The 26,517-nt window shown below is 41.3% G+C and overlaps 3 protein-coding genes across 6 annotated transcripts in view; 1 reads left to right on the forward strand and 2 right to left on the reverse strand.

The window, feature by feature from the left end:
- The window catches only part of LOC122871907 (NLR family CARD domain-containing protein 3-like), a 752,187-nt gene extending 751,323 nt beyond the window's left edge, over nt 1–864 (reverse strand). Inside the window, exon 1 of the mRNA XM_044187495.1 lies at nt 93–864. Within this exon, the coding sequence (XP_044043430.1) occupies nt 93–181 (89 nt within the window). The 5' untranslated portion in view covers nt 182–864. The remainder of the gene's footprint in view (nt 1–92) is intronic.
- Nucleotides 865–4,981: 4,117 nt separating this feature from the next.
- Nucleotides 4,982–13,505, reverse strand: ftcd (formimidoyltransferase cyclodeaminase). The gene is made up of 14 exons (XM_044187565.1): nt 13,317–13,505; nt 11,869–12,052; nt 11,661–11,789; nt 11,391–11,479; nt 11,077–11,256; nt 9,437–9,574; nt 8,731–8,862; nt 8,585–8,646; nt 7,256–7,382; nt 7,011–7,172; nt 6,444–6,487; nt 5,936–6,074; nt 5,431–5,526; nt 4,982–5,334 (listed from the first exon to the last, which is right to left on the reverse strand). The coding sequence occupies exons 1-14, from the start codon at nt 13,368–13,370 to the stop codon at nt 5,251–5,253; spliced, it is 1,620 nt and encodes a 539-aa protein (XP_044043500.1). The 5' UTR covers nt 13,371–13,505; the 3' UTR covers nt 4,982–5,250.
- A 3,664-nt stretch (nt 13,506–17,169) lies between these two features.
- The window catches only part of LOC122871897 (adhesion G-protein coupled receptor G7-like), a 34,416-nt gene continuing 25,068 nt past the window's right edge, over nt 17,170–26,517 (forward strand). For 3 of the 4 annotated variants that reach the window (XM_044187466.1, XM_044187468.1, XM_044187469.1), the window contains exons 1-9: nt 17,170–17,316; nt 17,785–18,918; nt 19,993–20,097; nt 20,258–20,370; nt 20,609–20,749; nt 20,949–21,037; nt 21,873–22,096; nt 23,125–23,238; nt 23,532–23,719. In XM_044187466.1, coding sequence (XP_044043401.1) covers nt 17,283–17,316; nt 17,785–18,918; nt 19,993–20,097; nt 20,258–20,370; nt 20,609–20,749; nt 20,949–21,037; nt 21,873–22,096; nt 23,125–23,238; nt 23,532–23,719 — 2,142 coding nt within the window. In that variant the 5' untranslated portion in view covers nt 17,170–17,282. The remainder of the gene's footprint in view (nt 17,317–17,784; nt 18,919–19,992; nt 20,098–20,257; nt 20,371–20,608; nt 20,750–20,948; nt 21,038–21,872; nt 22,097–23,124; nt 23,239–23,531; nt 23,720–26,517) is intronic. The other variant, XM_044187467.1, reaches the window with a different exon arrangement.

Genomic DNA, 26,517 nt, shown 5'->3' on the forward strand with positions numbered 1-26,517 from the left:
AGCTTTGAGTGTGAATAATGATGGTGCAGTGATCTGAGTGCTGAGCTCTGACATGGAGAAGAGTCATGGACAGTTAGAGATCCTCATCTCACCTCTGAGCTCTGGTCTGGCTGCCATGTTCCCCACACAGACTGGTTTTAGAGGGAGGGGCTCCCTCCTCTCTGTCCTCACACTGATTCATGCTGCTGAACTCACATCCACATCAGCTCACACACACTTTGATCTGGAGAGGAAACACAAATCCTTCATCTGCACATCAGCTGAAATCCTCCTTTCCATCATTTCTCCTGTAAGAAGATCAGCTGCTCCTCCAGTGATTGGCTGTTACTTTCTGTTTCATATCAGTGTCAGCTGAATGCAGTCAGACAGCAGTGAGGCAGAGGAAGCTGCCATCAGCTGCTGGACTTCTACTATCAGGCCACTAGATGGCGTCATGAAGCTGCAGTGAAGTGCAGATTTACCTTCACTGACACACGCTGATTGAATATTTTAGTAACTTCCCCACCACTAAACAACATTTCAGCTCTACATAAACGAGCCGCTCACCAACAGGTCAGCGGGTGCAGCTGCAGCAGCGACTCACAGCTGGTTAAGATACTTTAAAAATCACACAACTCCTTCTGAACCTGAACACAGACATGAATCATGTTTTTAGATTCAGTGTGACTTTCACTTCAGAGGATATCGTTATCATACCATGTCATTAGACGCTCCTTCCAGCTGCAGAACCTGCCTGAGAATCCTGCTGTTTCTAAGTTTCCTTCAGTCTCGCAGTGATCCAGAGACAGCTGTCTGTCCGTCCACGGGTCCACTGCAGACAGGAGCTGCTGACTGCTGCTTCAGCTGCTTTAATGGGGACAGTTTGCCAAAATGTAAACAAATATAGGCTAAAAATCAGGGCTTAAGTCATTGAAACTATGACAACTATGGGGCTATTATTGTAGCAGAACTATTCACAAATGTGAGTGGAAAGTTGTGTAACTATCAGATTATTAAATGTCAAAAACTCCAAATCTATATTCAGGTTTTCAGGTATATTGAGATTTGTAAATGTGTACAGATATTAGATATTAATGGCTGAAAAGTCATTTGGAAATACAGACAAGTCATCAGTTACAACTCAGGCGGCCTCTCAGTTGTCTTTTTACTCGTGACTTTTTCCTCTGTATCTATACAGCCGACACACTACTGTGTAGTGGTGTTCTTTGACTCACTGTTGTGTGTGTAGTTTTGTACAGTCAGAGAATAAACAGCTGATCAGGGAGAGTCAGAGAATCAAAGGTTTCAGGCTGTCAGACCAGTTCTGACTCTCCCTCGTTCCTCAGCAGTGAAGTCAGCTCAGATTAAAGTCTAACTTGTTTCCTGCTGCTGATTAAATCAGACTAAACTCGACATGAAAAGGCTCATTTTGGCTCATGTTTTAGAAAGTTAACTTAAACGCCCTAAAATCTGTCCTTTGATGTATGTTTCCTTTCTGACTTCTGTTCTGGTGATCTCACCAGAGACTGCTGTGCATCCTCTAAACCATGGAATACAAACAAGAACTGCTGCTGTTGGGCCCGCGTGAGAGTTGAAAACCTCCGCTGAAACACAACGAAAAGCTGTGCAGTGGGTTTGAAACTATTCACAACGCAGGAGAGACGCTACCTTAAAATAAACATTTCTGCATCTTGGAATATGGATCAGCTTTAATGGTCTTTTGACCTATGTTCTCCAAAAATAATTGGTACAAAATTGTGGCCTTGGTACACAGAAACCTGCTGGTTCCTATTATAGCCACCTCAGTGCGTAATGAATATCCTCTGAGAGAGCACAGAAACGTGTTTGATCCAAAAACAAATTGTTGCATAGATGGGTTGGTAAGCACTTCTACAGCACAATGAAGGCGGTTTGTTTTTACATTCATTATTTCTTTCTTACGTACTTCGTTTGGTATAAATAAAAATAATAAGTCGAGAATGAAACGAGACACAAAAACCAGTTTCACTAGCTGGCTTTCATCAAGCCAGCTAGCTCGACCCACCTGGACTTACCTGTTCTTGTTCCCTTGAAGGTCGGCTGTGCTGCAGTCGGACAACAGCGGAGATTCACGACGGGAAACGTACACAGAGTGATTTCGGTTGGTTATTGTCGATTTCAGTGTTTTAGGTTTTTTTAGAAGCATTTCTGTTTTGTTGAACACACACATACATTTATAACGTACCTCAAGTGGTCTGAGCCGGGGTTTGATCCCGCATCTCCACACCGCTGGTCAGAGTCTTTCCCCATTGCACCATCTTTAGCGCTGAATTTCACAAACAACCAGAGAGAGAAAGATGATCAGACTGAGGGAGGAACCTGCAGAAGATTCACCTCCATCAGTCTGGAGAGAAAACTTGGATGGACTTTCTGGCTTCTGAGTTTAGAATCACTTTGTTGTTGATCTGCTTGTCTCATCATTTACAAGTAAAACCAGATCTCCCTGTACTGTTGGTCCTGATGGTCTAATAGTCAGGACTCTTGGTTTCCACCTAGGTGGTCTGGGTTCAAGTCCAGGTTGGTAGAAGATTGTGTAGCTGCTCTTCCTCTCTTTTTATTCCAAGGGAAGAAGAAAGGATTTGAATCCACAACTTCTCTGTTACCAAACCTGCTTCTGAACCAGCAGAGCGACCAGAACTTTCTGAGCTACATCAGATCAGAAGATAATTCAATTTGGAGTTCAGAGAAGAAAGAAGCTCAGAATGAGGGAAGAATCTGCAGAAATTAACCTTTCTGCAGATTCTCGTGTTGTTCCTGCACTGTTATGGTCCAGTGGTCGGGTTCCTGGTTTATTCCCAGGCGGTCTGGGTGACCAGGAAGGTTTATTCCAAAGTGCATGTTCACCTGCATCAGTAGCATCATGTCACTTAGAAAGTGGCCTGTTGTCTAGGAGTGATGGACGAGTTTTATTCTGCATATCATGGACACTTTGAATGAAGCTGTTGCTCCAATGTCGTGATCAAACAAGGAGCAGTGATTTCTAGAGAACATGATACATGGCAGCTCTCTGTTCTCAGTATGAAGTCATCGTAATCAGTCTCTCTCTCTGATGCCTCACCAGCTCTGTGATGCAGAAGGTGCAAGTTGCCTGAAGAAGCCAGTGGTAGAGAGGCCAGTGCTGTGCTTTAGCGCACTTCTGACTCCAGTGTTGAATCACATTTACAAAACACAGTTTTCTGTCACACGTTTCTTTTCTAGATTTTCTAAATTAAACAACATGTACAAGTGATGAAGACTTGGAACCATTTTCAGGGTGAAACATTGAAAAGTATTATGGGTATGTAACAGAGCTTGTATGAGAAACAGCAACTGGTGTCTGTTCATTTCTCTGAAGACTTCAGGACACCATGTCTGAGCAACTTGTCAAGTTTTACTAACAAAAAGGGATCAAGTACTGACTGTGATTACTGATCTGCAACAGGTTTCAGGTCTCTCCAGGTTCACTTTGGTTGTAATAAAGTGAAACCAATGGCTGCCAGAAGGTAGACAAATAGCCTCACCTGTGGGAAAGTAACTCCTGAGTTGGGAGGAGTATTTCTGACTGATGGCGTCCAATCAGTAGCAGCATGAGGTCACTTACCTGTGGGGTGCTCTGTAAATCCCACCTTGTTGAAAAGAGAAGGGGAATCATGTCTTTCCTCTCAGAGCAAAGTTCAGTGTCTCTTTTTAACCCCTTCAGAACTGTTTGACTTGTCTTTCACGCTCACATTCCTCCAAAACTCACATGAACCGGTCGATTCATAGAAACAGTTCATTATACATCCAGTAATAAATAATAACGTCACTGAGGAACACATGAGCTACAGTTCATATTCATCACTGATATATCCGATATATCTACGTTTATTAAATATTGTACTGTTTATGTTGATCCAAGCTTGGTTTCACATTTAATAAAAACACGTATGTAAAGTAATTTGTATAATGATATATATATATGGGTTGCATATGTATTTTAATGTGATTTTAATACATTCATACTTTAGGTAATATTATATTATTAATTTAATTAATATTATATTAAAACATGTATTTATAGTACTTAATATATATACATGTGTTTGCCCCATTCCCGATTTCTATTTTTTTTTTGCATGTTTGTCACACTTAAATGTTTCAGATCATCAAACAAATTTAAATATTAGTCAAAGATAACACAAGTAAGAACAAAATGAAGACTTTGGAGCGGCCTAGTCAAAGTCCTGACCTGAATCCTATTGAGATGCTGTGGCATGACCTTAAAAAGGCAGTTCATGCTCGAAAACCCTCCAATGTGGCTGAATTACAACAATTCTGCAAAGATGAGTGGGCCGAAACTCCTCCACAGCGCTGTAAAAGACTCACTGCAAGTTATCGCAAACGCTTGATTGCAGTTGTTGCTGCTAAGGGTGGAGCAACCAGTTATTAGGTTTAGGGGACAATATGATAATCTGACATTAAATCGTTAACTAGTACAGCTTTAGATGACAGAGACCTGACCCCCCCCCCAACCCTGTTACTTCAGGAATGTTTGGCATGCTCCGGGTACCGGCAATGGGCAGTATTCGAACCCAGACGCTGCACCTCTGCCCGCTTCGCACTTGAACCTTTTCACCTTTTCACTCTTTCCTTTAAACATCAGCTTTCAAAACACAGTGAATCGCTGGAGTATCGAACCCACGACCTCAAAACTTCCAAGCAGTCCTAACCCTAGGCAACTGAAATATGTTTCTTCACGCATTTCACTCTTTGCTCTTTTGAGGTTTAGAGGTTTTGAGTCTTTCCTTAGGGTGTTGCACTTCAAAACCCATCACAGAGTGAACCCAGATCCTCAAATATGCCAAGTGGACACTTTGGAAAAATCTTCACCTGTTCTTCAGTCAGAAAACTGTAGAACCATAATATTGTTCCAGAAAAATCCGGTATAATATATAAAACAAATAAAAGCCCCAAGAAATAGAAGAACTGTACATTAAACACACCAGAAAATGTAATTCATTTATTGATTAAATGTGACTTTAATACATGTGTCAATATGATATCTACTTTTAGTTATTGAGTCTTTATCCTCAATCAAGACAGAAGAATCAATACATAAAGATATTCTTCATTTAGGAAGGAGATGTTCTGCAGAGAAACCTGTTTGTTAAGGATAAGTCATCACAGACTGTGATGGACATGAAAGAGTGCATTGCTGCAAGAACCATCCAAGGTTGTAGAACTAGCACAGTCTCTGCTCTTTTCTTTGTGTTTTCAGTTTCTCTCCTCAGCAGCGTGGAGGATGCCGGCGGCGCTCTCCTTCGCTTCCTGCAGCAACGCCGACGCTCTCGTCTGAGTCTGCGCCACAAAACAACAACAGAAACATAAAAACGCTGATTCACGACGAGACGGATTTACAGAAACGTCTCTTAAAGAGCACGTGGACACACTCACGGCCGTCTTGAAGGCGTCGTCTGTGATGTCTTTGAGGTTGATGGTGACGTTGTAATACGCACCGAAAACAGCCGTCTCCAGAGCTTTAGCTGCCACCTGAAACCACACACACACACAACAGGACATTTTATTTTGGGGTTTTCTGCTGTTTGATTGTTGAAGGTGAACAGAAAAAGGATCGTTACACATCTCTGCTTTAGAAAACGCAGCGAACATCAACGTAAACCTGGTTTTAAAGACGTCATAATGCTTCAGTGGAACTTTTGAACCTTTGAATGTTTTGCTCCTGAACATGTGACTCCTTCTAAGCAAAATGACTTCTATTCAACAGTAACTGTGATTTTTGACTGTATGAACTAAAGTCATGTGATTGATCACACCTGACTGTTATAACTTTGTATTATTATTATTGTATTCTTTGTTTTTAAAGCAAAATGTACAAAAGCAACACAGAAGTTACTGAACTTCCTGAAGGAGAACTAAAATAAAAACAGTGAATCTGAACCTGAGCGTCGGACTTGCAGGCGATGTTTCCGTAGACGACCATTTCTTTAAGATACGGCCAGAGGACGCTGATCCTCTCAGCCAGAGCCAGCGGGACGCCCACCGCTCTCTGCAGACCCTCCTGCATCGCAGCCTGTCGCCTGGCAGACAAACATCAGGGTTAAAGGATGTGAACACTTCTCCACCACAGCTGAAAAGTTAACAATTAGTAATCTACAGGTTTGGAGCCTCCTGGTGGCCGTAAAGTGTGTTACTGATATGTAACTGTAGATCTGTTAAAGGCCCAGTGTGCAGGACCCGCTCCCTCTGTAGATATAAAGGGCTTATTCTACACTAATGAAGACATACTTATAAATATTATATTCCATTTCTGCCAATAATAAATGTTGCACACTGGACCTGATTGGACATGTTCCACACCATAATTGAACTTTGAATGATAAATGTATGTGGAGCTTTAAACTCTGTGTGATTATGATTAGAAATGTTTTGCAGATTTAAAATATCACCTTTTCATTTCCTCTGCAGTGTTCTTTGGCATCTTCAGCGCCGCCTGCAAAGAGAAGACACATTTTACCAACATATACAGTATTTATGTATTCACAACATCAGATATTTTTTTGAATGGGAAGAGTGTGTCCTACTGAGAGTGTTGCATTATGGGTTGTCTGTAGCCTTTATGTTGCTAGGCGAGCCAGGCTGTATGTCATTACTTTTGCAGGTATTTGGTCATAAACCAAAGTTTTATATAGTATTTATGTTATTGTATAATTTAGTCAGACTGTCCCATCAGAGCAGCTGAACCAGCAGTCAGCAGCTCCTGTCTGCAGTGGACCCGTGGACGGACAGACAGCTGTCTCTGGATCACTGTGAGACTGAAGGAAACTTAGAAACAGCAGGATTCTCAGGCAGGTTCTGCAGCCGCTTTTTTCTCTGGTGTCTCAGTGGATTTATGAGGTTTATTCTGGACGGACGTCAGAGACGATGTGACAGAGATGATGATCTCCTCTGGAAGTGTGAGTTCACCAATTAGCATATGGTACAAATATAATTAATTTGTAACGTGGCGTCCTCACCATGTAGCTGTTGAAGGCGGATGAGTCGGCGTCCACCATGAGCAGCAGCTCGTTCATGGCCTGATGAAACGGAGGAATCAGCCTCCTCATCACACTGTCCAGGTTCTCAAACTGCCTCTTCCCGTATGTCATCTGACCCACCATGGCGCCCAACGCCGCCCCCTACAGCACAAAACACAAAGTCACCATGTTCATATTTGGAGATGTTTGCCTTTCTGTAGTAAAACTGAGATGTTTATTCGTACCAGAGCAGCGACGGCAGCAGAAACTGATCCTCCACCGGGAGCCGCCGTCCGAGCGGCGACACTGTGAACAAACTGCTGCAGAGGCAGAGACACCAGCCGGCTGTCCTCCTGTGACCTCACCATGTACCTGCACAGGTACCACAAACAACCTTCTGTCATTCCCAACACTTCCCTTGTTGCTTTATCACAAATATTTTGACGTTATAAAGCACAATTACAAGATTTAAGACGAAATGTTTTGACTTTTAATTTTCTCTCTCACCACGATTATTTAAATGTTTCCTAAATTTTAATCTGTTTGTTTTTATGTCTTAAAGCAACAATTCAACATTTAGTGAAATCCCTTTCTTCTCTTCCTCTCTGAGAGTCAGATGTTCGGACTGATGCCACTCTCATGTCTGTACGCTAAATTTGAAGCTACAGCTCCAGCTAGCAGTTAGCCTAGCTTAGCATCAAGACTAGAAATGGGGGGAAACAGGTAGCCTGGCTGTGTCCAAAGGACACCTCTAAAGATCACTAATTAACATGTTATATCTGGTATATGTAATCCAAACAAAAACTGCAGCCAGCAGAGTTGCTGGTTGTGGTGCTAAGCTAAGCTAAGCTAACCGGCTGCAGGCCGATATTTAACAGACAAATATTTGAGTGGGGAAGAAGCACATTTTCCAAAATGCTAAACTATTCCTTTAAAACTCTTTTCATTATGAGATCGTTCTGTTGATTCACCATCAGCCGAACTGAGCCTTATTTTAGTTGCAGTAACTGTTCGTACGTCCTGTTCTTATCTTTAAATGCTCATAGAAATATATTGGATTAATAGTTCGTAAAATAAGCAGGGACAAATGATTAATAGCAAAAACACTGAGTTATAAGAAAAAGTTCATTTGAACAATTTTATATACTCTGCTCATCGTAAAGTTAATCTGCAAAGCAACTGTAACTGTCAGTGTGGATTGGACGTATACAGTAGTATAAAACTGAACAGTACCTGAGTAAACATACTTTCTGATCAGTACATATTGATCAGAAAGTTGATTGATTATAGTAATTGTGGACCCTGTTGGACACACATCAGTGTAATGTAGTGTTGCAGTGAGTCCATATCAGTCTGAAGTTAATAAGACTGTTTACATGTAAAGGGAAACTCATTTTGTGCCTTTTTCACTGGAAATATTAATAATTCACAGTTTCCAAGATATCTTTATGTTCTACAGACATAAACTTTGAACTGGTTTTGTCAGCTTGTCTCTACACGACGTATAAATAAAGCTATGTTACTATAAATAAAACATGCTCAGACTCCAGAGGTAAAGAGTCACTAGAACTCACTCGATGATTCTCTCCTTCGGGTTGAACGGGCCGAGAGAGTCGAGGCCGAGCTTGCTGATCACCTGACGACACACAAACGAAGACACGTCACATCTTTGTGAGTTAAAACTGCTGAAGTTAATATTTTCTAAAGCCTCGTCTCTGACCAGCCGGACTTTGTGCTCCTCTTCGATGACGAAGAGTCGGTCTCTGTGGATGTAGAAGTCGGCAGCGTCCAGCAGAGCCTTCAGCGGGATCAGACCCACGACCTGAGAGCCGACTACAGGCAGCTTCAGGTCCTGAACACAACAAAGTTCTTTATTTACAGCAGACGGGTGCGAAAAGCCCACAACAAAACCTACATTTAAACAATTTACACACAACTGTAGCTGATGATTCAGTAGCTACACAATCACACTGAAGTTATTAAGACATTATCAATTATTTGGATACTTGTTTCATAAAGAAATACAGCTCTATAGTGATAAGACTCGTCTCTGTATCGGAACTATGTTGTGCTAGAGTGCACTAGAGTGCATTGTCCTTATCAAATCAAATTCAAATAACGTTTATATACATATCATTCTTACTGATGGTTTTCTCGTTATACAGCAACGTACCGACTTCTAACGTTCGCTTAGAGAGAAGACTCTTGCTGGAATAACACACACTGAGTCTGTGATTCTTGATGTAACAAGATAAAGTTTGGTGTGTAGAAGTAAAAAGGAAACAACGCCGCTAACGTCAGCAAACTTCAGCTTCTTCCTTTTCACTCGGCTTTGGGCCGACGACACTGTAGGTGATGCTTTAAAGGCTAAAACGACATATTTCTACTTGTTGAATGCAACTCGAAGTTGTGTGTTGACCTCTGACCTCAGCGACCCTGCAGATCTCCTCGTACACGGTGTGGAGGGGGGTCAGCTCGTAGTCCAAGATGTTGGTGGACACCTGAGCGATGTTGGCCTCGTCCAGGTACCAGCCCATCCCCTGCACCTTCTGCAGCATCCCGGGCTGCTCCACACACAAGGAGAGGTCACCGAAGGTCATGTTGAGTCCACCTGAGGATGGATCACTAACTGGACTGGTCTAGTGTACTGGTTCTACTGGTTTTTCTCTAGTTTTTGAATACATGTTACATGAGGTACTTTTACACACGATTTCATCCTCTAAATCTGCACAGTTTCTCCATCAGATCCAGATTCTTTATCCAATAAAAGTTCCACATCTTCAAACAGAAAAGCTGAATAAAGTCACGTGTTTTTAAGGAATTTATTTAAGGTTTGACTCATGGAAGTGTTTATTTGCTTATGATGAACTGAGAGACCCATTGAGTTTACCCATGAGCCCCCTAACGTGTTAAGTTATTCAGCTTAATGATTAAACATCATGTGACCTTTAAACTGAGAAACAAGAGGTTTGGTAGTAAATAAGTACCAATATAGTAAGCAGTACGTAAGGTACAAGTAAACAGTAGGTAACTGGCAAGTAAAAATATAATAGTTGTTTGTAAGTAGTTAAATAAAAGTAATAAGTACCAACTAAGTAACAGTATAGCAGTAAGTAGTAAGTACCATGTAAGTAAGGAAACATTTATTAGTAACTAAGTAGCAAGTAAGTCGTAAGTATCCAATAAGTAAACAAAGTAGTTAGTAAGAATGTAGTAAGTAATAATACAATAAGTAGTAGGCTAAGTCAGCAATACTTGAAATATTGTACAATATACTCTGTTTTCAATTTAATTTATTGATATTTATTCATACCTCTATTACTGCTGTGCAATATCCACCGTCTCATAATCATCTTAATAAGCTACACTTAACTTGACAGTTCATGCACTATTACGTATTACTTATATTATTACATTGTATTATACCGTACATACTTATCATCAACCTCTAAATCCACTTTGTACTTAATTTATCTGACCTGTATTATAGTGTATTATATTTTTTGCTTAGTACTTCTGTTCCTGTGTGACTGATGTAAAGGCGAGCTCCTGTAACTAAAGAGTTTCCCCTCAGGGATCAATAAAGTATTTCTGATTCTGATTCTCATATGTAATAAAAAATAGTAAGTACCAATATAGTAAGTAGTTTGTAAGAAAGTAAAAAGTACCAATATAGTAAGTAGTGAGTTAGTGGTAAGTAGCTAGTAAGAAGGAGTAATATATGCAGATTGTAAGAACATAGTGAGGAGTAAAGAAATAACAAGCAGCAAGTAAATGCAGTGTGAAGTAAGTAAATAGTAAATACTTAAGTTGCAGTAAGTAGCAAGTGGGAAAGACAATAGCAGGTTAGTAAATAATGAATACGTGAGGAAGTCATGAAGCAGTAAGTAAACAATAAGTACGGACATTCTGTAATGAGGATGAGGTCGGTAAGAAAACAGTCTTATACAGTTTATAACGTAAAGAATTCAAAAATCCTGAAAGCAAGTGAAACTGACTTCAGATCAAAAAACACTGAAGCTACAAGCTGAGAACTGGATATTTGACTCAGACTCCCAGCATGCACCTGGTCTTTCCCTCGGCCCTGCTCCCGGACGTCCAGAGCGATGCGATGAGCCTGCTCCTTGGTGCTGATAAGGTTCACGTTGTAGGCGATGAGGAACTTGCGAGCGCCGGTTACCGTGGCGCCCCACGATGGCACGAACGCGGCGGGGCCGAAGTCAGGGGCCCAATCATCACACTTCAGCTGGAGGAGAGAAAATCAAAACATCTGTCAACAGAAACATGGGAAATAGAGTTTTGGAAGTTGTTTTGGATGTTTTCTTTTATTTTGAAACAAAGAAGAAACCCAGAAACCCAGCAGTTCGATTGGTGTCTCACCTTCTCAGGTAAAGCTTCGTACTCTCCGGCTCGGACAGACGGGAGACTTCTCCTCGTTGCTTTTCGTGCTGCTTCTCCATAAAGATAAACTGTGGATGAAATAGTGATTATTAGCGATGCTGCTAGAAAGAAAAGTAAAAATGTTCCAACACGTCTCCCTCCAAAATCCACACTAAGACTCTTTTCTGTGGCGTTCATGCTGAAAAAGTCAAGAAAGAAGTGTCAGTGATACTTTTCTGCGTCATGGGCTCAGTCACTGTGGCGTCTCACCGGGGACGTGCAGCATTTCTGCCAGTTTCCGTCCAAAGATGTTGGCACAGTTGACGCAGTCGTCCATGGAGACGTTCTGGACGGGGATGAAGGGACAAACGTCCAGCGCTCCGGTCCGAGGATGCTCACCTGAACAGGTAACACACACACATCAGGTATCTCCTCTTGTGTAACACTTCCCGGTGTGTCACTGAAGGGCGCTGCTGACCTGAGTGTTTGCTCATGTCGATGAGGCTGAAGGCCTGCCGGGCGGCGTTCAGCGCGCCCTCCACCACAGCCGCAGGAGAGCCCACGAAGGTGTAGACGGTCCGGTTGGTGGAGGCTCCGGGGTCGACGTCCAGCAGGCTGCAGCCGGAGGTGCCGGAGATGGCTGCTGAGATGGCATCGATCACCTGAAACACCAGGAAGTCATGTCAACGGTCACATCTGTTCACATCTGTAAGGAGTCAGCTGCTGGTCCATTTCACAGGTTTTACCCTTAGACCTGACTTATGTTTAAAGGAAAATAAGGTGTTTTGGGTTATCTGAGTCTATTTTAATCCAACACTCTGTCTGGCTGCTGCCCCCCCTCCTAAAAACAGTAACTTTATCTCTGTATCATCTTCAGCTGACACTGACTGTGGATGACGTCCTCCACCTTTAAAGTGTAGTCCACACCAGCAAGTCTTTGGACATGTGAGTTTAAAGTAAAACTTCAGAATTTATGCTTTACTCCGTCCTTTCAAATTCCTACAAACTATAAAACAGTCTGGACGGAGTGCTGCTCGGGCGTTTACAGATTTCTTCAACAATCCTGAAATGGCAATAAAGTATTGAATCTTTGAAACAGTGTCCACTTGTAAATGACACAAAGTGCATAACAGCGCAAGAAAGGCAGCAAACAGACGGACAGTCCATCTGGACTTGGTGGCCAAGAGAGAGACTCGGTTCATCTGTCGGAGAACACATGGACAAACACTTGTTGGACAGAATGTAAATGTATTAAAAAGGCAAAACTAAGAAATACAGGAAACCTTACTGGCTCCAACTACAACCTGTCTGAAGGTCAGAGGTCACAGTTCAGTGGGTGACGGACAGCCTCGCTTGTTTAAATTCAGTTCAGTTCTTGAAACCAAAAAGTCCTGAAAGTAAAAACCTGCAGACTCCGGCCGCCGAGATCAGTAACTCCTCAGCAACGCTGAGGTGTTTTGTGGTTGTTGGTTAAATCGTGATGCTTTCAATCACTGAGCTTCAAAGTTTGTTCTTGACCTTGACAAAACAAGCTCAACTAAAGGTTCACTTACTAGCGTTTTCCAGAAAACACACAGACTTCATCAGCAGATAGAACTGAGCACTTTTAGGAATTTTGATCGGTGTCCGTTTAAAAGTTTACTTTCAAAGTTCATTTTTGAGAGTTTGAAATGACTTCTAGTGTCACATTTGTTTACACAGTCATATTTTATCACTCCAGTTGTAAGGCAGGTTTTGGCAACACCTATTTAGCATTTGGACTCAGTAGATCAACATGTAATAAAGGGTTAATAACAATAATGTAGTTGTAAGTGTTTACTGATGTATTTGTTAACAACTATAACTCCTGTGAAGTATCAATCACCTGATGCTGGTGTTGATTTAAAAACGTTTAAACTTAAAAAGTTTAAATTGTAAATAACCGACCTCTTTGTTTCGACCCTCAGAGAAGTTGGGGACACACTCCACCAGCTGAGCCATGGCGTCTGCAAACTGAGTGAAAAGAGTTCAGCCTCAGACTTACAGCCTGCAGGTCCAGTGTCACCCCCCAAAACCCCACAGCCCCCCACACGTTTCAGCGGGTTCGATCATTAACAGCTCCGCAGCAGATCTGTATGTAGGTCGCCTGACAATGATTACCCCGAGTCCTCAGCACAAACACGCTCTCTGCTTACTCAATCAACCGACAGTGTAAAGTGCTGCTACAGCGCCCCCTACAGTCTCATGCACCCCCACCGCCCTGCCACATGAACTCACCCCCTCATAATGTGTTCATTTGAAGTGATTCAAACTGGATGTTCTTTAACACTGTTAATTCCAGTAAAGCGGACATTGTTACAATAAAGTTTTTTCATACACATGATCAGTTAACGTTAAGGTCACGTTTGTAGTCGTGCTGCTAACTCGGAGTGGCAGAAGCTGGAGGTTTCAACCATTTATGGATTATAAGTCGTTACTCATTACTTTCAGCTATATTTAATCTACTGTAGCTGTCCATTACTATCCCTACCCTCTAAGTGTCAGTCTGCATGACCCTAAGTCATTAAACTGGACATTGATCATTAACATCTCTGCAATACTTGACATGATTGTGCAATGTGCTGTGTAATACTCCTGTGCAATATTTTAGTTTAAAATTTCCTATTTATTGATATTGATATTACTCATATCTTTATTACTGCTGTGCAATATCCTCCATCTCATTATAAATAAGCTACACTTAACTTGACAGTTCATGCACTATATATGTGCATGAACTGTTTATACTTATACCCACCTGGTACTTATTTTCTGACCTGTATTATAGTGTATTATATTTTTTGCTTAGTACTTCTCTTCCTGTGTGCACTGACGTGACAGTGAGCTGCTGTAACAAAAGAGTTTCCCCTCGGGGATCAATAAAGTGTTTCTGATTCTGATTCTGATTCTATCAGTACCTGTAATCACTATACTAACCCAAACTGATTTGATTGAATCAATTGATTTTTGATGTTTAGTGTGTGTTTAGCGTCACTAACTGACAGGTTGTATCCTGTTTACTTAATTTGTACACATCTGTACACTCTCAGAAAGAAAGAGAAGAATCTTTATGAAAACGTGAATTCAGGATTAAAGCATCAAAAATGAAGCAACATTTCTGCTTTGTTGAACAAGAGTTTCCCCTTATATGAAAGCTAATAAATATTTGGTTTCATCAATTTAACAGTAACTAAGTACATGTTTATGAGTTTATATCGAAATGATTTCTTGAGAAAACTTTATACTTAAGAGAAATAGTCTTAGTTTCTAGAAAACATTTTAACTTCAGTCTCAAACTATTTATATAACACAGGCACAATGTAATGTTTAAACACTGACCGACAGACTCCAGGTCAGATTTGTTTGATTGTTGAGACTGTGATGAAGTAGAAACCAGAGTCAGAAACCAGAAACAGCGACCTCTTGTTGTTGTTTTCTTCACCTGAAACCTTTTCAACACAGATATAAAACCTGACACTAAATCAAAGTACAGACAGCAGTAAAGTCACAGCTGGTTCCTGGTTGGGCTTAAAAATTTGAAGAAGTTACATCACATGAAGCCAAACTCCAGCAGTGAAAGGTTAATCAGTGACCAGCTGGATATCTGACAGCTGATTGGTTCAGAGGAAAAACAATCAGTCCACCTCAGTGTTGACTCAGGAGGGCTGAGACTGAGAGATCATGAATATGTCTGCTGCTTTTATGTCTTAACGTCTGCTCCTGTTAATATTTTAGTATCTTCCTAAACTGCTGCTTTCTGGTATCATCAGTGGGATTTTGATGATGAAGTAAAGTTACTTTATTTATTCATATGATCCGTTCCAACAGAGGCTGATCGAGAGGAACCACTCCAGTTTAAAGTCCTCTGCTCTTCATCAGACATGCATGTACCAAAACTTAGTCTTTGTCACTATAGTCTTTTCTCCTGGAAAATCAACACATGCTGTTTGACAACACTTCAGAAAGAGAATAAATCATCCAAGTAACTTTTGTAATGCAGCATCTTTGCCTCTTTCTGGTGCTGAAATAGTCTCATTGCTGCCCCCTGTGGTCAAATACATCCCCTGCAACTCTGGTCAGCAAGACCCACAGTTGTAGCTGGTGTTTTTAGCCACGTTAGCAGCACGGCTCTATGGATGCTAATGTCAGTTCATCAGTCATGCTCCCCTCAGGATGAACTGTAATAACTCTGCTGATCCTCTGACTTTCCATCTAGCGCCACCATCAGGTCGACATGTTAACGTGTCCAACACTTTGGTTTATGACCAAATACCTGCAGAGCTGATGACGTTCCCATCAGCCTCAGCTGGACTCTGTGTTTACTGCTAATTAGCTAATGTTCTCTCTAAGATTGAGAAAGCAGTCGCCAATCAGTTGTGTGACTTTCTACATAACAATAGTTTATTTGAGGATTTTCAGTCAGGATTTAGAGTGCATCATAGCACAGAATTACAAATTACCTTTTAATTTCATCAGACAATGGACTTGTCTCTGTACTTGTCTTAAAGATCTCATAATACCTTATTACCCGACTAGAACACTGCACTCCCAGGATGCAGGGTTACTTATGGTTCCTAGAATCTCCAAAAGTAGACTGGGAGCCAGAGCCTTCAGTTATCAAGCTCCTCTCCTGTGGAACCAGGTCCCAGTTTGGGTTCAGGAGGCAGACACCATCTCCACATTTAAGAGTAGGCTTAAGACTTTCCTCTTTGATAAAGCTTATAGTTAGGGCCGGCTCGGGTGAGCCCTGAACCATCCCTTAGTTATGCTGCTATAGGCCTAGACTGCCAGGAGGCTTCCCATGATGCACCTCTTTCCTCTCTCCTCCTCTCCCTCTCCGTCTGTATGCATTTTTATCCCATTACTGCATGTTACTAACTCGACATCTTCTCTCTCCCGTAGTTTTGTGCTTTCTCGTTTCTCTCCTCTCTCCTTCTGTCGCTTTCAGCAGGTATTTCTGCCTCCGGAGCTGCAGAGTCTGGATTTGTGGTTGTGGCCCACCTGCTACTACAGTTGTTGTTATTGGCTCTGTTATTAAACTCAGATAGAGAACATGCTAAACATTACACCTGCTAAACATGAGCATGACACTATGAGCATGTTAGGATGCTAATGTTAGCATTTAGCAAAAACAGCCTAACAGAGCTGCTAGCATGGCTGTAGACTCTTAGTTGGATTTTAAAGACTTTAACAAGGTTCGTATTGCTTTGATCCTGCACAGACGTGTCTTTGCTGAACATGTGACAGTTTTACTATCAGTGGCTGAGACAGTTTCCCTTCTGGTGATTGATTATATTTTTCAAATCAAACAAATAATAATAAAACTTTACAGAAGTTACAGAATTTTATCATTATTTGACTTTCAGGCTTCACTCACTGATTTGTGGTTGTCTTTGTGTCTGATTTCACCTGCAATCAATCAACAAATTGAACTTCATTGATATAGCACCTTGTATACAGGTAAGACTTGTTCAAAGTGCCTCACAGGTGATTTATAAGATGGACAAATGGAAGTTTAATGCACACAAAAAAGTAAGATTTACAGATATACAAGATTAAAATGTGCTTAAAAATGATAAAAGTGGAATAAAATGAATAAAACCAAATAGACATTAGCTTAAAACAACACATTTCATTCCAGATGAAGTCACCAGCCGAGACGTGGGATTTTTTGCAGTGTGGAGTCAAACAGTTATTGAAGAACTTTGAGCTTCTGTTTTATGATTTCACTGTTAGCTCTTTATCAAAATATAATCACACTGGCACTTCCTTTACTGCAGCACAGCTCAGCTCAAATGGCAGAATAACATGAGGAGATTTAATGAACTGGACTAAACACACGCCAACGTCTCCAATCTGAAGCAGTTCACCAACATGGACTTTTGTTTTTTGCTTGTTTTCACTTTGGGTAAGAAAACTTTTTTCTGTTTTTATTTTGGACATTTCAACAGGACTTTACAGGTGTTTGTGAGTTACAGTATTGGGTTGTTTCTAGCTGTAAAGTGAAAACTGAAGTGGTAAAATGTAGGGCTGGGCGATTTGACTTAAAATACTGACTATATCACAAATAATCTTTCATGTTTATTGTCATAACAACAAATGTAACAACAGGTTTCTTAATTCATCACTACATGAATTCTCATGCAGAACTCCCAAATTCTTTTATTTTATAATTTTTAATCTAATGCACACAACGTTAACGTGCTGATGTTAGCATTTAGTTCAAGGCATTGTTGTGTCTAAGTACAGCCTCACAGAGCTGCTAGCATGGCTGTAGACTCTTAGTTGGGCTTTAAAGTTAGTGCACAGTGTGATTGCACAATAACAACTTCTTCCTACAAAGGAATTATTGTAATAATTATGTGTCTCCTCACAGCTGTTCCTTTGGCCACCTCTAGAACTGAAGCACAGTCCACCACAACAACATCATCAGCATCAAATATCACCGACAGAACCACCAGCACTGTGTTCCCAATAACTGCTACTGCCACTACTGCCATTTTTGTTCCAACTACTACCACTGTTCCCTTTACTACTACTACTACTTCTACTACTGCTGTTCCTTTTACTTCTCCTACTTCTACCACTACTGAACAAACCAATGCTACCAGACAAACAACTACCACTTACTACCCAAATACGGCTACTACCACCACCAGTGATCTGATCAATACCACCCCTTATCCCAGTACTGCAACTACTTTAACCACTGCTTCCAACCTCCAACCTACAACTACGGATCTAAACAATGCTAGTGACTTCCTCAATACTACTACTATTACTACGAGTGCATATCCCCTGAGTCAACCTATTTCTAATGGTACTCTACCTACTCAACCAGAAATCACTATTGTAACCACTGTTCCAGGGGATACTACTCTAACTCCAAGAGGTAGTACTCTAACAACGGTTTCAGAGGATACTACTCAAATTCCAAGAAGTACTACTGTAACCACTGTTCAAGTTCATCCCAGTACTGCTCCTGTTGCTACCACCTCTGATCTAATCTATGTTACTACTACTGATCTAACTAATATTACATCCTACCCCACAACTACTACCACTACTGATCCCTTTACTACTTCTAATACTACTGATCCCTTTACTACTACTACTACTGATCCCTTTACTACTACTGATCCCTTTACTACTACTACTACTACTACTACTCCTACTACTACTACTACTACTTCTACTGCTCCTCATACTACTACTCCTACTGTTACTACTGATCCCTTTACTACTACCGTTCCCTTTACTACTACTACTGGTCCCTTTACTATTACTACTACTACTGATCCCTTTACTACTTCTACTACTATTGATCCCTTTACTACTACTACTACTACTACTACTACTACTGTTCCCTTTACTACTACTACTACTACTACTACTGTTTCATTTACTACTCCCCCTACTACCACTCCTCTGGTTTGTGATAATGGTGGGAATTCACTGAATGGTGTCTGTATCTGTCCTGATGAATGGACCGGAAAGACATGCTCAGAAGGTAAGTTGCGTCTAATTATTTAATTGACTGAAAGTTGCTATGATTTGTTCCCGAGCTGATCTAAATACTGTGAAATCCTCTAGCGCTACCATCTGCCCAAAGAGTCCACTTTGTACCAAAAAATATACATTTATTGAGTACTTACTATTGATCTCCAGTGAAGCTAACACATTGGCTGCCAACATGGCTTTAGAGTTTTAGTTTTGTTTGATTGCATGGTCTTTTGATTCATGAATTTAAACTTCTACCACTGCTGCAAAATACAATCAATGAGTCACACGCTTACCATATTGTTAAAGTCCAGTCACACCAGCATTTAAACGTTAACATTTTGCGGTGAAATCAATTAATTCCAATGGAATCGCAGCGACTAGTGGATTTGATCGCAGGGTCGAAGTAAATCTGTGCATATTTGTCACCTGGAGTTCACCATTTGTGGATCTTTCTCAGATTTTTATGAAATCACGCCACAATCTAACGTCACACAACAATCAGTCGGCCGATTAATTGGGGCAATCTTCTGCCATTTTGAGATAATCGGCATAGGTGGATGCCCGTGCTGACGAGGCCGATAAACAAAAAATGTCTGCCCTGTGCTGTAACTCTCATGCACCCTGCTGTGAACATTTGCCTAAATTTCCTCAGTCACCATCGTCTTTTCTAAATGTTAACACGCTTCTCCTCAATGACAGCAAATCTAATCTAAAACCGTTACTATCTAGCGTTAAATATATATCATGTTACAATGTATAGAATAATGCAGTCTAATGACGTCGCTTCTGACATACTGTACCCCGCTCTCCCTTCAATACCAATCACGTTCTGAAATCTACAGCATAACCCAATGTAGATTTCTATTTCATTAATTAATCACAATGCCATCTAAAATAATATGTTACTGGCTAAGATAACCCTGTAAATTAGATTGTATTATACATGTCTTTTCTTTGTTATGATATCATTATTATATATCGGCCATCGGCCATTAAAAACCCATATTGCTCGACCATTAATTTGGTGGGAATGTTCTCATCAATCCTTTAGGGAAAATCAATTTTACTCTTGTCCTCTTAGAAAATTTCTGCCAAGCACAAACGTTGGACGGATTCACTTTCCCACGCACACCCATCGGCTGGTTTGCATATTCCAAGGAAATCTGTCCAAAAGGAACGAGTGGTGGTAAGTTTCTACCAACCATCAATCTACATACATCCGTCAAGGTATCAGTCCAATTACTGCCATCTCCATCAACCTGTAAATCTAACATCCACCCATCAGGTACCCATAGTATACTGGTGTTTTTGTGTCCACCACTTTAAATTCCACCATTTCCCTCCAGCTGGTAAACCATGGGCATCGACCAGATGTTCCACCAAGAACGGATCAGAGAGTTTCAATCGTCCACCTCAGGTCCTCCAGTGTGACCAGACGCTCAGCGACATACAACAAAATGTGAGAATGACAGTTTTTAACAGGAAACAGTGAAGAAAAGGCTGAATGTTAATTTGTTAAAAACAATCGAAGATGCTTGAATGTCCCTTCCAGACATTTCCAGTTTGATAGCTGAGCATTTTTTAATTTGATAATGATGTAGAAAAGGTAGCTGTGTGCACATCTCATCCCATATTTAGGCAAGGCAAACGATAACAGATTCATGCATGAATAAAAGCAAATGTCTTACCTCTCTCAGCTTACCAGCCCAGCTAATTTAGAGATGCTGGCGAGCAGCACGCAAATTCTGACCTCCAAACCTGAAGAGCTGACGCCTGAAAACGTTACAGCAGCAGCTCAGATCGCCAACACGCTGCTGCTGTCTCCGAACGCCACAGAGGTATGAACTGTCATTTTCAACAAAACAGAAGAAGAAACTGTACATTTAAACCTGAGTTTCAGTGAGTTTTCATCATCAAGACATTTGACAAAAACAGACACAAAATTCTAGAAATCAAAACACTCACTCTTAAGATATATTTTGTTATAGCAACGATACTCATTGGCCGGTGTGTCCCGTGTTAATGTTTGTATTGCAGAGCGTCAGGGTGGCAGCAGTAGCTACAGTCAGCCAACTGCTGAACGCCAGCACGCCGGACGACAGCAAGGAAAACAGCGCTACTCTGGAGTAAATCAAATCTTATCTTTGTTAGAATTACTGCAAGGAATCTGCCACTGCCAGCCTGTCCACATCTCATGTTTAACTGTCCATGTGTTCCATGTTAAAAATGTCCACCTTTACTGACCGATTTTAGGCTTGGGGAGGTTTTCAGATGACAGAAATGTGTTGGATGGTATTTAGCCAAAACGCCTTGGATTTTAGCTGAAGGGGGGGATTCAGGATTAAATCACGGTTTAATTACCTTGAACATGACATGAGGTGTCCATATTTGTTCTACTGTATTATCAGGCACAAAGTTGGATATGTCAGAGCTTTCAGAAAAAAATTCTGTGTTCCTCAATTGTAATTATGTAGAGGGCAGTATAAAAGCCTGGATACTCACAGGAAGCAGCTTTGGCTCGAGGTCAAAACGACTACAGGAGCCTGGAAGAGACAAGAAAAATCCAATTTCTCATTACATCAGTGTTTAAAGCTGTTTGCTAATTTCCTTGATTTTCTGATTTAGACGAGAAATATCTGATCAAAAATAAATAAAACAAAATTAAGAATCTGACCAAGCGTTTAATATCAATTTATGATCCTCAACAGCGTCCAATACTTGATCTTACAAGCTCTTTTCGGTTGGTACTCAAACAGTATTCTGGTTTAACACAGCGCAAACATTTGGCTATTTGAGTTCAGTTACAGCAGTGCCTAAAGTCACAGGTGTCAGTCACGCTCGGGCTTTCATTTCAGGTGCAAGCCGCCACTGAGCAGACAGGACATCAAATATTTTATCCTGCAAATTTGATGATGATGATGATGATGTTAGTATTTCTGTATATCTATATTTTGTGTCCAGCCTCACGATGACCCTGGACCAGCTCTCTGTGAACCTCAGCCAAAGTCTCAACACGGTCCAGAGTCAGGTGGTTCAACCAAACCTGGTGGTCCAGTCGGCACAGATCCCTGCTGCAGGCACTCAGGGAGTCCAGTTCACCTCTCTCTCAGGTCATTGTAATGATTCACTACCAGACTGGTCCCGTTTGAAGACGATCACATCACATGATCAGTCCAACCTCTCAGGTGGAAGTCTGCATTTTGAAAGCTTTTTTAAACTGAGGGTCAGTGATTCTGAGGTGGTTTTGTCCATCCGGAGCCGCAGCCAGGATATAAATACAGAGGTCATGAGTGCACCAAAAAGAAAAGGATTTTTCATATTTTACTTATTGAGTTATTAGCTGTTGAGATTTATTTTCTTTAAGCTTCACTTTCAAATCAATTCCTCTGGAAGACACCTGCTGCAAAACTCAACTGACTAAACTCTGACTCAAATAAGTGTGTCAGGACTATTTTCTCTTCCTAGGAGATTTTTAATGAAATGATGGACCCATAAAATAAAGTTTGATTTCCCAACATTTAAGTCATAATGCTGTTTCAAAGCCCTGTCCAGACCACCAGGATGCGCCCAGTTATTTGATGTGATCTTCTGAGACACTCAAAATTAAATCGACATGATGTCACAGTTATTTGAGGTGATTCAGTTTAATAAGTCCAAAGTCCACATCAGGGTGCAGCTGTGGTGTGGTTTCATTTTCTGGATAGAGCACGGCAGTCATTATTTTGCTTTGTGTCCTGCTCACTGTTTAGTCTCTCTTATTGTCGTCTCATGTGCTGCTGACTTTCCTCATGTTAAATTACCTTGAATGACAAACTTTGGTTGATGTGAGGCGTCCATGTTTGTTTTCTTTTTCAGGGACTTCAGTTTTATTAACGGTGTAATTTATTACAACTTGTAATTTGTTGTTTGTCCACTCTGTAAATAAAAAAAGCCTCGGTTCTCATGAGATGCAGGATGAGCTTGATAATCGGGGACCTACAGAAGCCTGAAAGAGACAAAAATAATAAACATTTAAATCAAAGGACACCAAACTGTAGAACATTAACATAGCTATCAGAATATACACATGTACATACAATGATGGTGAAGTAAAAAATTAATGATTCTGTCCTCAAAAGTTAAGTTAAGTTTTTGCATCAAAGACAACGGAGCATTTTGTGTCATGTTTGTGAACTTTTAATGTTGATGTAATCACTAACAACTCTGTGTTTAGGAACGTCTGGCAGTTTCATTGCCGACCGAATTCGGCTGAACACCAACACGTCAACAGCTGTGGTGGAAAACGGGTTCCAAGCCAACGCCCTCATATACGTACGATTCTCACCAGGTGAGTTTTCTGCACCTGAGTGAATTTACAAACTGGTATTACTGATATAAAATACTCAAATACTCATGCTCAAATTACTCAGTGAAACAAAACCACACAACAGCACTTACTGCATGGTAGTGTGTAACATAAAGGTTACTTTCGAGAGCTCTGGGTTGTGTATTTTTTAGCAAAAAACTACCTGTAGTTCCACCTGACTGCAAAAAGTTCAGACATTTCAGGTCAAGTTTTGTTAGAGCGCACCCAAATGTTCTATTAATAACAGGGTCGATTTCTTTCTCCTGCGTCTGAAGAAGCTGTCAGTGGTCGTCAGAAGCCATCGAACGTCTCGCTGGGTTTCGTCCTCTACCAGAACGACCGCTTCTTCAGGTCGAAGCGCTACAGAAGGGGACGGGCCACCATCAGGGTCCTGTCGGCCAGCGTCAAAGGTCAGGAGCGCAGCGTGGTGCCGCAACACGTGGAGATGCTGTTCAGACCAGCAGTAAGAAAACCTGCTTCTGTTAACAACTTTGAAATAGTTCAGATTCAAATGTAATCATCCTTTATCGGCCTGTATTGAGCTTTCTGGCCTCGACCTGAATGCGCACACATGACTTCATGCAGGGGCTTTCAAAGTCTGATACTGTGGGCTACAACTTGTGCCGGTTTTTAAAAAAAACTGTCGCATTAAAGCAGCTGAAGCAGCAGTCAGCAGCTCCTGTCTGCAGTGGATCCATGGACGGACAGACAGCTGTCTCTGGATCACTGTGAGACTGCAGGAAACTTAAAAACAGGAGGATTCTCAGGCAGGTTCTGCAGCGGCTTTCTTCTCTGGTGTTTAAGTGGATTTCTGGAGGTTTATTCTGGACGGATGTCAGAGACGATCTGAATCAGAATCAGAAATACTTTATTGATCCCGAGGGGAAACTCTTTTGTTACAGCAGCTCACTATCACGTCAGTACACACAGGATTAGAAGTACTAAGCAAAAAATATAATACACTATAATACAGGTCAGAAAATAAATTAAGTACCAAGTGTGTATAAGTATAAAATTAAAATAAGTGTGAAAGTAAGTATGGTATAAAGTAATAGTGCATGAACTGTCAAGTTAAGTATAGCTTATTAAGATTATAATGAGACAGAGGATATTGCACAGCAGTAATAGAGGTATGAATAAATATCAATAAATAGGGAATTTTAAACTGAAAAGAGTATATTGAATGTATATATATAGGAGTTAAAGCGTTTGATGGCCGCAGGCAGGAATGACTTCCTGTGGCGCTCTGTGGTGCTTTTTGGGGGGATGAGTCTTCCGCTGAAGGTACTCCTTTGTTTGACCAGCACGTCATGGAGCGGGTGGGAGACACTGTCCAAGATGGCGTGTAGTTTGGCCAGCATCCTCCTCTCTGACACCACCGCCAGAGAGTCCAGCTCCACCCCCAAAATGTCACTGGCCTTACGGATCAGTTTGTTGAGTCTGTTGGCGTCTGCTACCCTTAACCTGCTGCCCCAGCATGCAACAGCATACAGGATAGCACTGGCCACCACAGACTCATAAAACATCTTCAGCATTGTACGGCAGATGTTGAAGGACCTCAGCCTCCTCAGAAAATAGAGGCGGCTCTGGCCCTTCCTGTAAACAGCAAACGACAACAAAGAACAGATTAAGTTTGTTGGCCCTGTCCAAGCTGCCTTCAACTCCTCTGCAGCCGGTCGGTCTGAAGCCAGTGATGGTCTTCATGCCGCTCCAGACCTCTCTCATGTTGTTCTGCTGGAGTTTCCGCTCCAGCTTCCTCCTGTACTTCTCCTTGGCCTCCCTGATCTTCACCTTCAGGTCGGCCTGGATTGCCCTCACCTCCTCCCTATTACCATCAGTAAAGGCCATCTTCTTGGCATTCAGGATGTCTTTGATGTCCTTTGTTACCCATGGTTTGTTATTTGGGTAACAATAGACCATCTTAGTTGGGACATTGCAGTCCACACAGAAGTTAATGTAGCCAGTGATGCACTCAGTAAGCCCGTCAATGTCCTCTCTATGAGGCTCAGAGTACATCCCAGTTTGTCACCTCAAAACATTCCTGCAGTGTCTCATAGGCCTCCCCTTGTCGTAAGGCGGGGGTGCTATATGGAGGTATGTGGACCCAAAAGCAGATGACAATGAAGCGGTCCCAGGGTGAAGTAGCCGGATGACTACCGTGTTTATTGTTGGGTGGAATGCAGGCAAGAACAGGCAGAGGTGAGCAGACAGGTAATGAGCAGACAAAATCCAAAAATCCAAAATCCAAACAAGGTTCACGGGAGAACAAAGAATCCAACACAACTCACAGACAAGGGCTCGGCAAGGAACAACACCATGTGTACAACAATGATCCGACACTGAACAAAGAAAAGACCAAGACTAAATACCCTAGGGGAGGTGATATAACAAGACACAGGTGCCAACAATCAAGGGAGGACCAACAATCAAAACTGGAGGGAAAAACACAGACAGGAAGTAAAAACACAAGACACACAAGGGAAAGAGAATACTACAAAATAAACCAGGAAGTGACAACACCAAAACTACAACACCCCTGACCATCTCCTCACTGTCCTTGTGGTTGCAGGCTGCCTTTTAACCAGAGGCACATAACAGGGTTTGATGTGAACCAGGTTGTGGTCTGACCTACCCGGGGGGGCTGTATGCGTCCTTAACATTAGCATATGATGTCCTCTGGAAGTGAAAGTCACACTGAATCTAAAAACACTTGTCTCATGTCTGTGTGTTCAGATTTGGACCGGGTTATGGATTCAAAAAGGAGTGTGATTTTTGACACAAATTGCAGCAATCGGGCGCTAATCAGGCCAAACTACAATATCTAACTGTTGTTTTCAGAACACCTGCATGCACCGGTCCCTTTCACCTCCCACAGTATCTTTACCTCGCGTCCCCCCAATGACTTGCTATCATTATTTAACGATTGACTATTTTATTTGCAGTGTGTGAGATGTTGTCTGTTGTTGTGAAGTAGAAACACGATGAGATAACGTTAGCTCAGGACAAAACTCAAACATGGCTTCATGTCCATTAATGATACTGTCTCTTTATTGGTTTATTGGTCTTTAATCATTCATTCACTGTGGTATATTATTTCTCTCTCTGTGAAGCACTTTGTACTGTGTTTTGAATAGTGCTCTATAACTAAAATTTATTATTATTATTATTATTATTATAAAACTATTGCAGCTAGAACCTGTGAAGTTTTGGGATTTTTGCTTAGAAAAAGACAGTGAAGACAGAAGCTTACGAGATGTTGTA

This window comes from Siniperca chuatsi, linkage group LG24 (genome assembly GCF_020085105.1).
Source record: "Siniperca chuatsi isolate FFG_IHB_CAS linkage group LG24, ASM2008510v1, whole genome shotgun sequence".
In the NCBI taxonomy this organism is placed as follows: Eukaryota; Metazoa; Chordata; class Actinopteri; order Centrarchiformes; family Sinipercidae; genus Siniperca; species Siniperca chuatsi.

Coding starts and splice junctions, on each gene's coding strand:
- ftcd (XM_044187565.1), bottom strand. CDS start 13,370: ATGGCTCAGCTGGTGGAGTGTGTCCCCAACTTCTCTGAGGGTCGAAAC. Junction 12,053..13,316: donor CTGAGGGTCGAAACAAAGAG/GTCGGTTATTTA, acceptor CTGGTGTTTCAG/GTGATCGATGCCATCTCAGC. Junction 5,335..5,430: donor ACGACGCCTTCAAGACGGCC/GTGAGTGTGTCC, acceptor TTTGTGGCGCAG/ACTCAGACGAGAGCGTCGGC.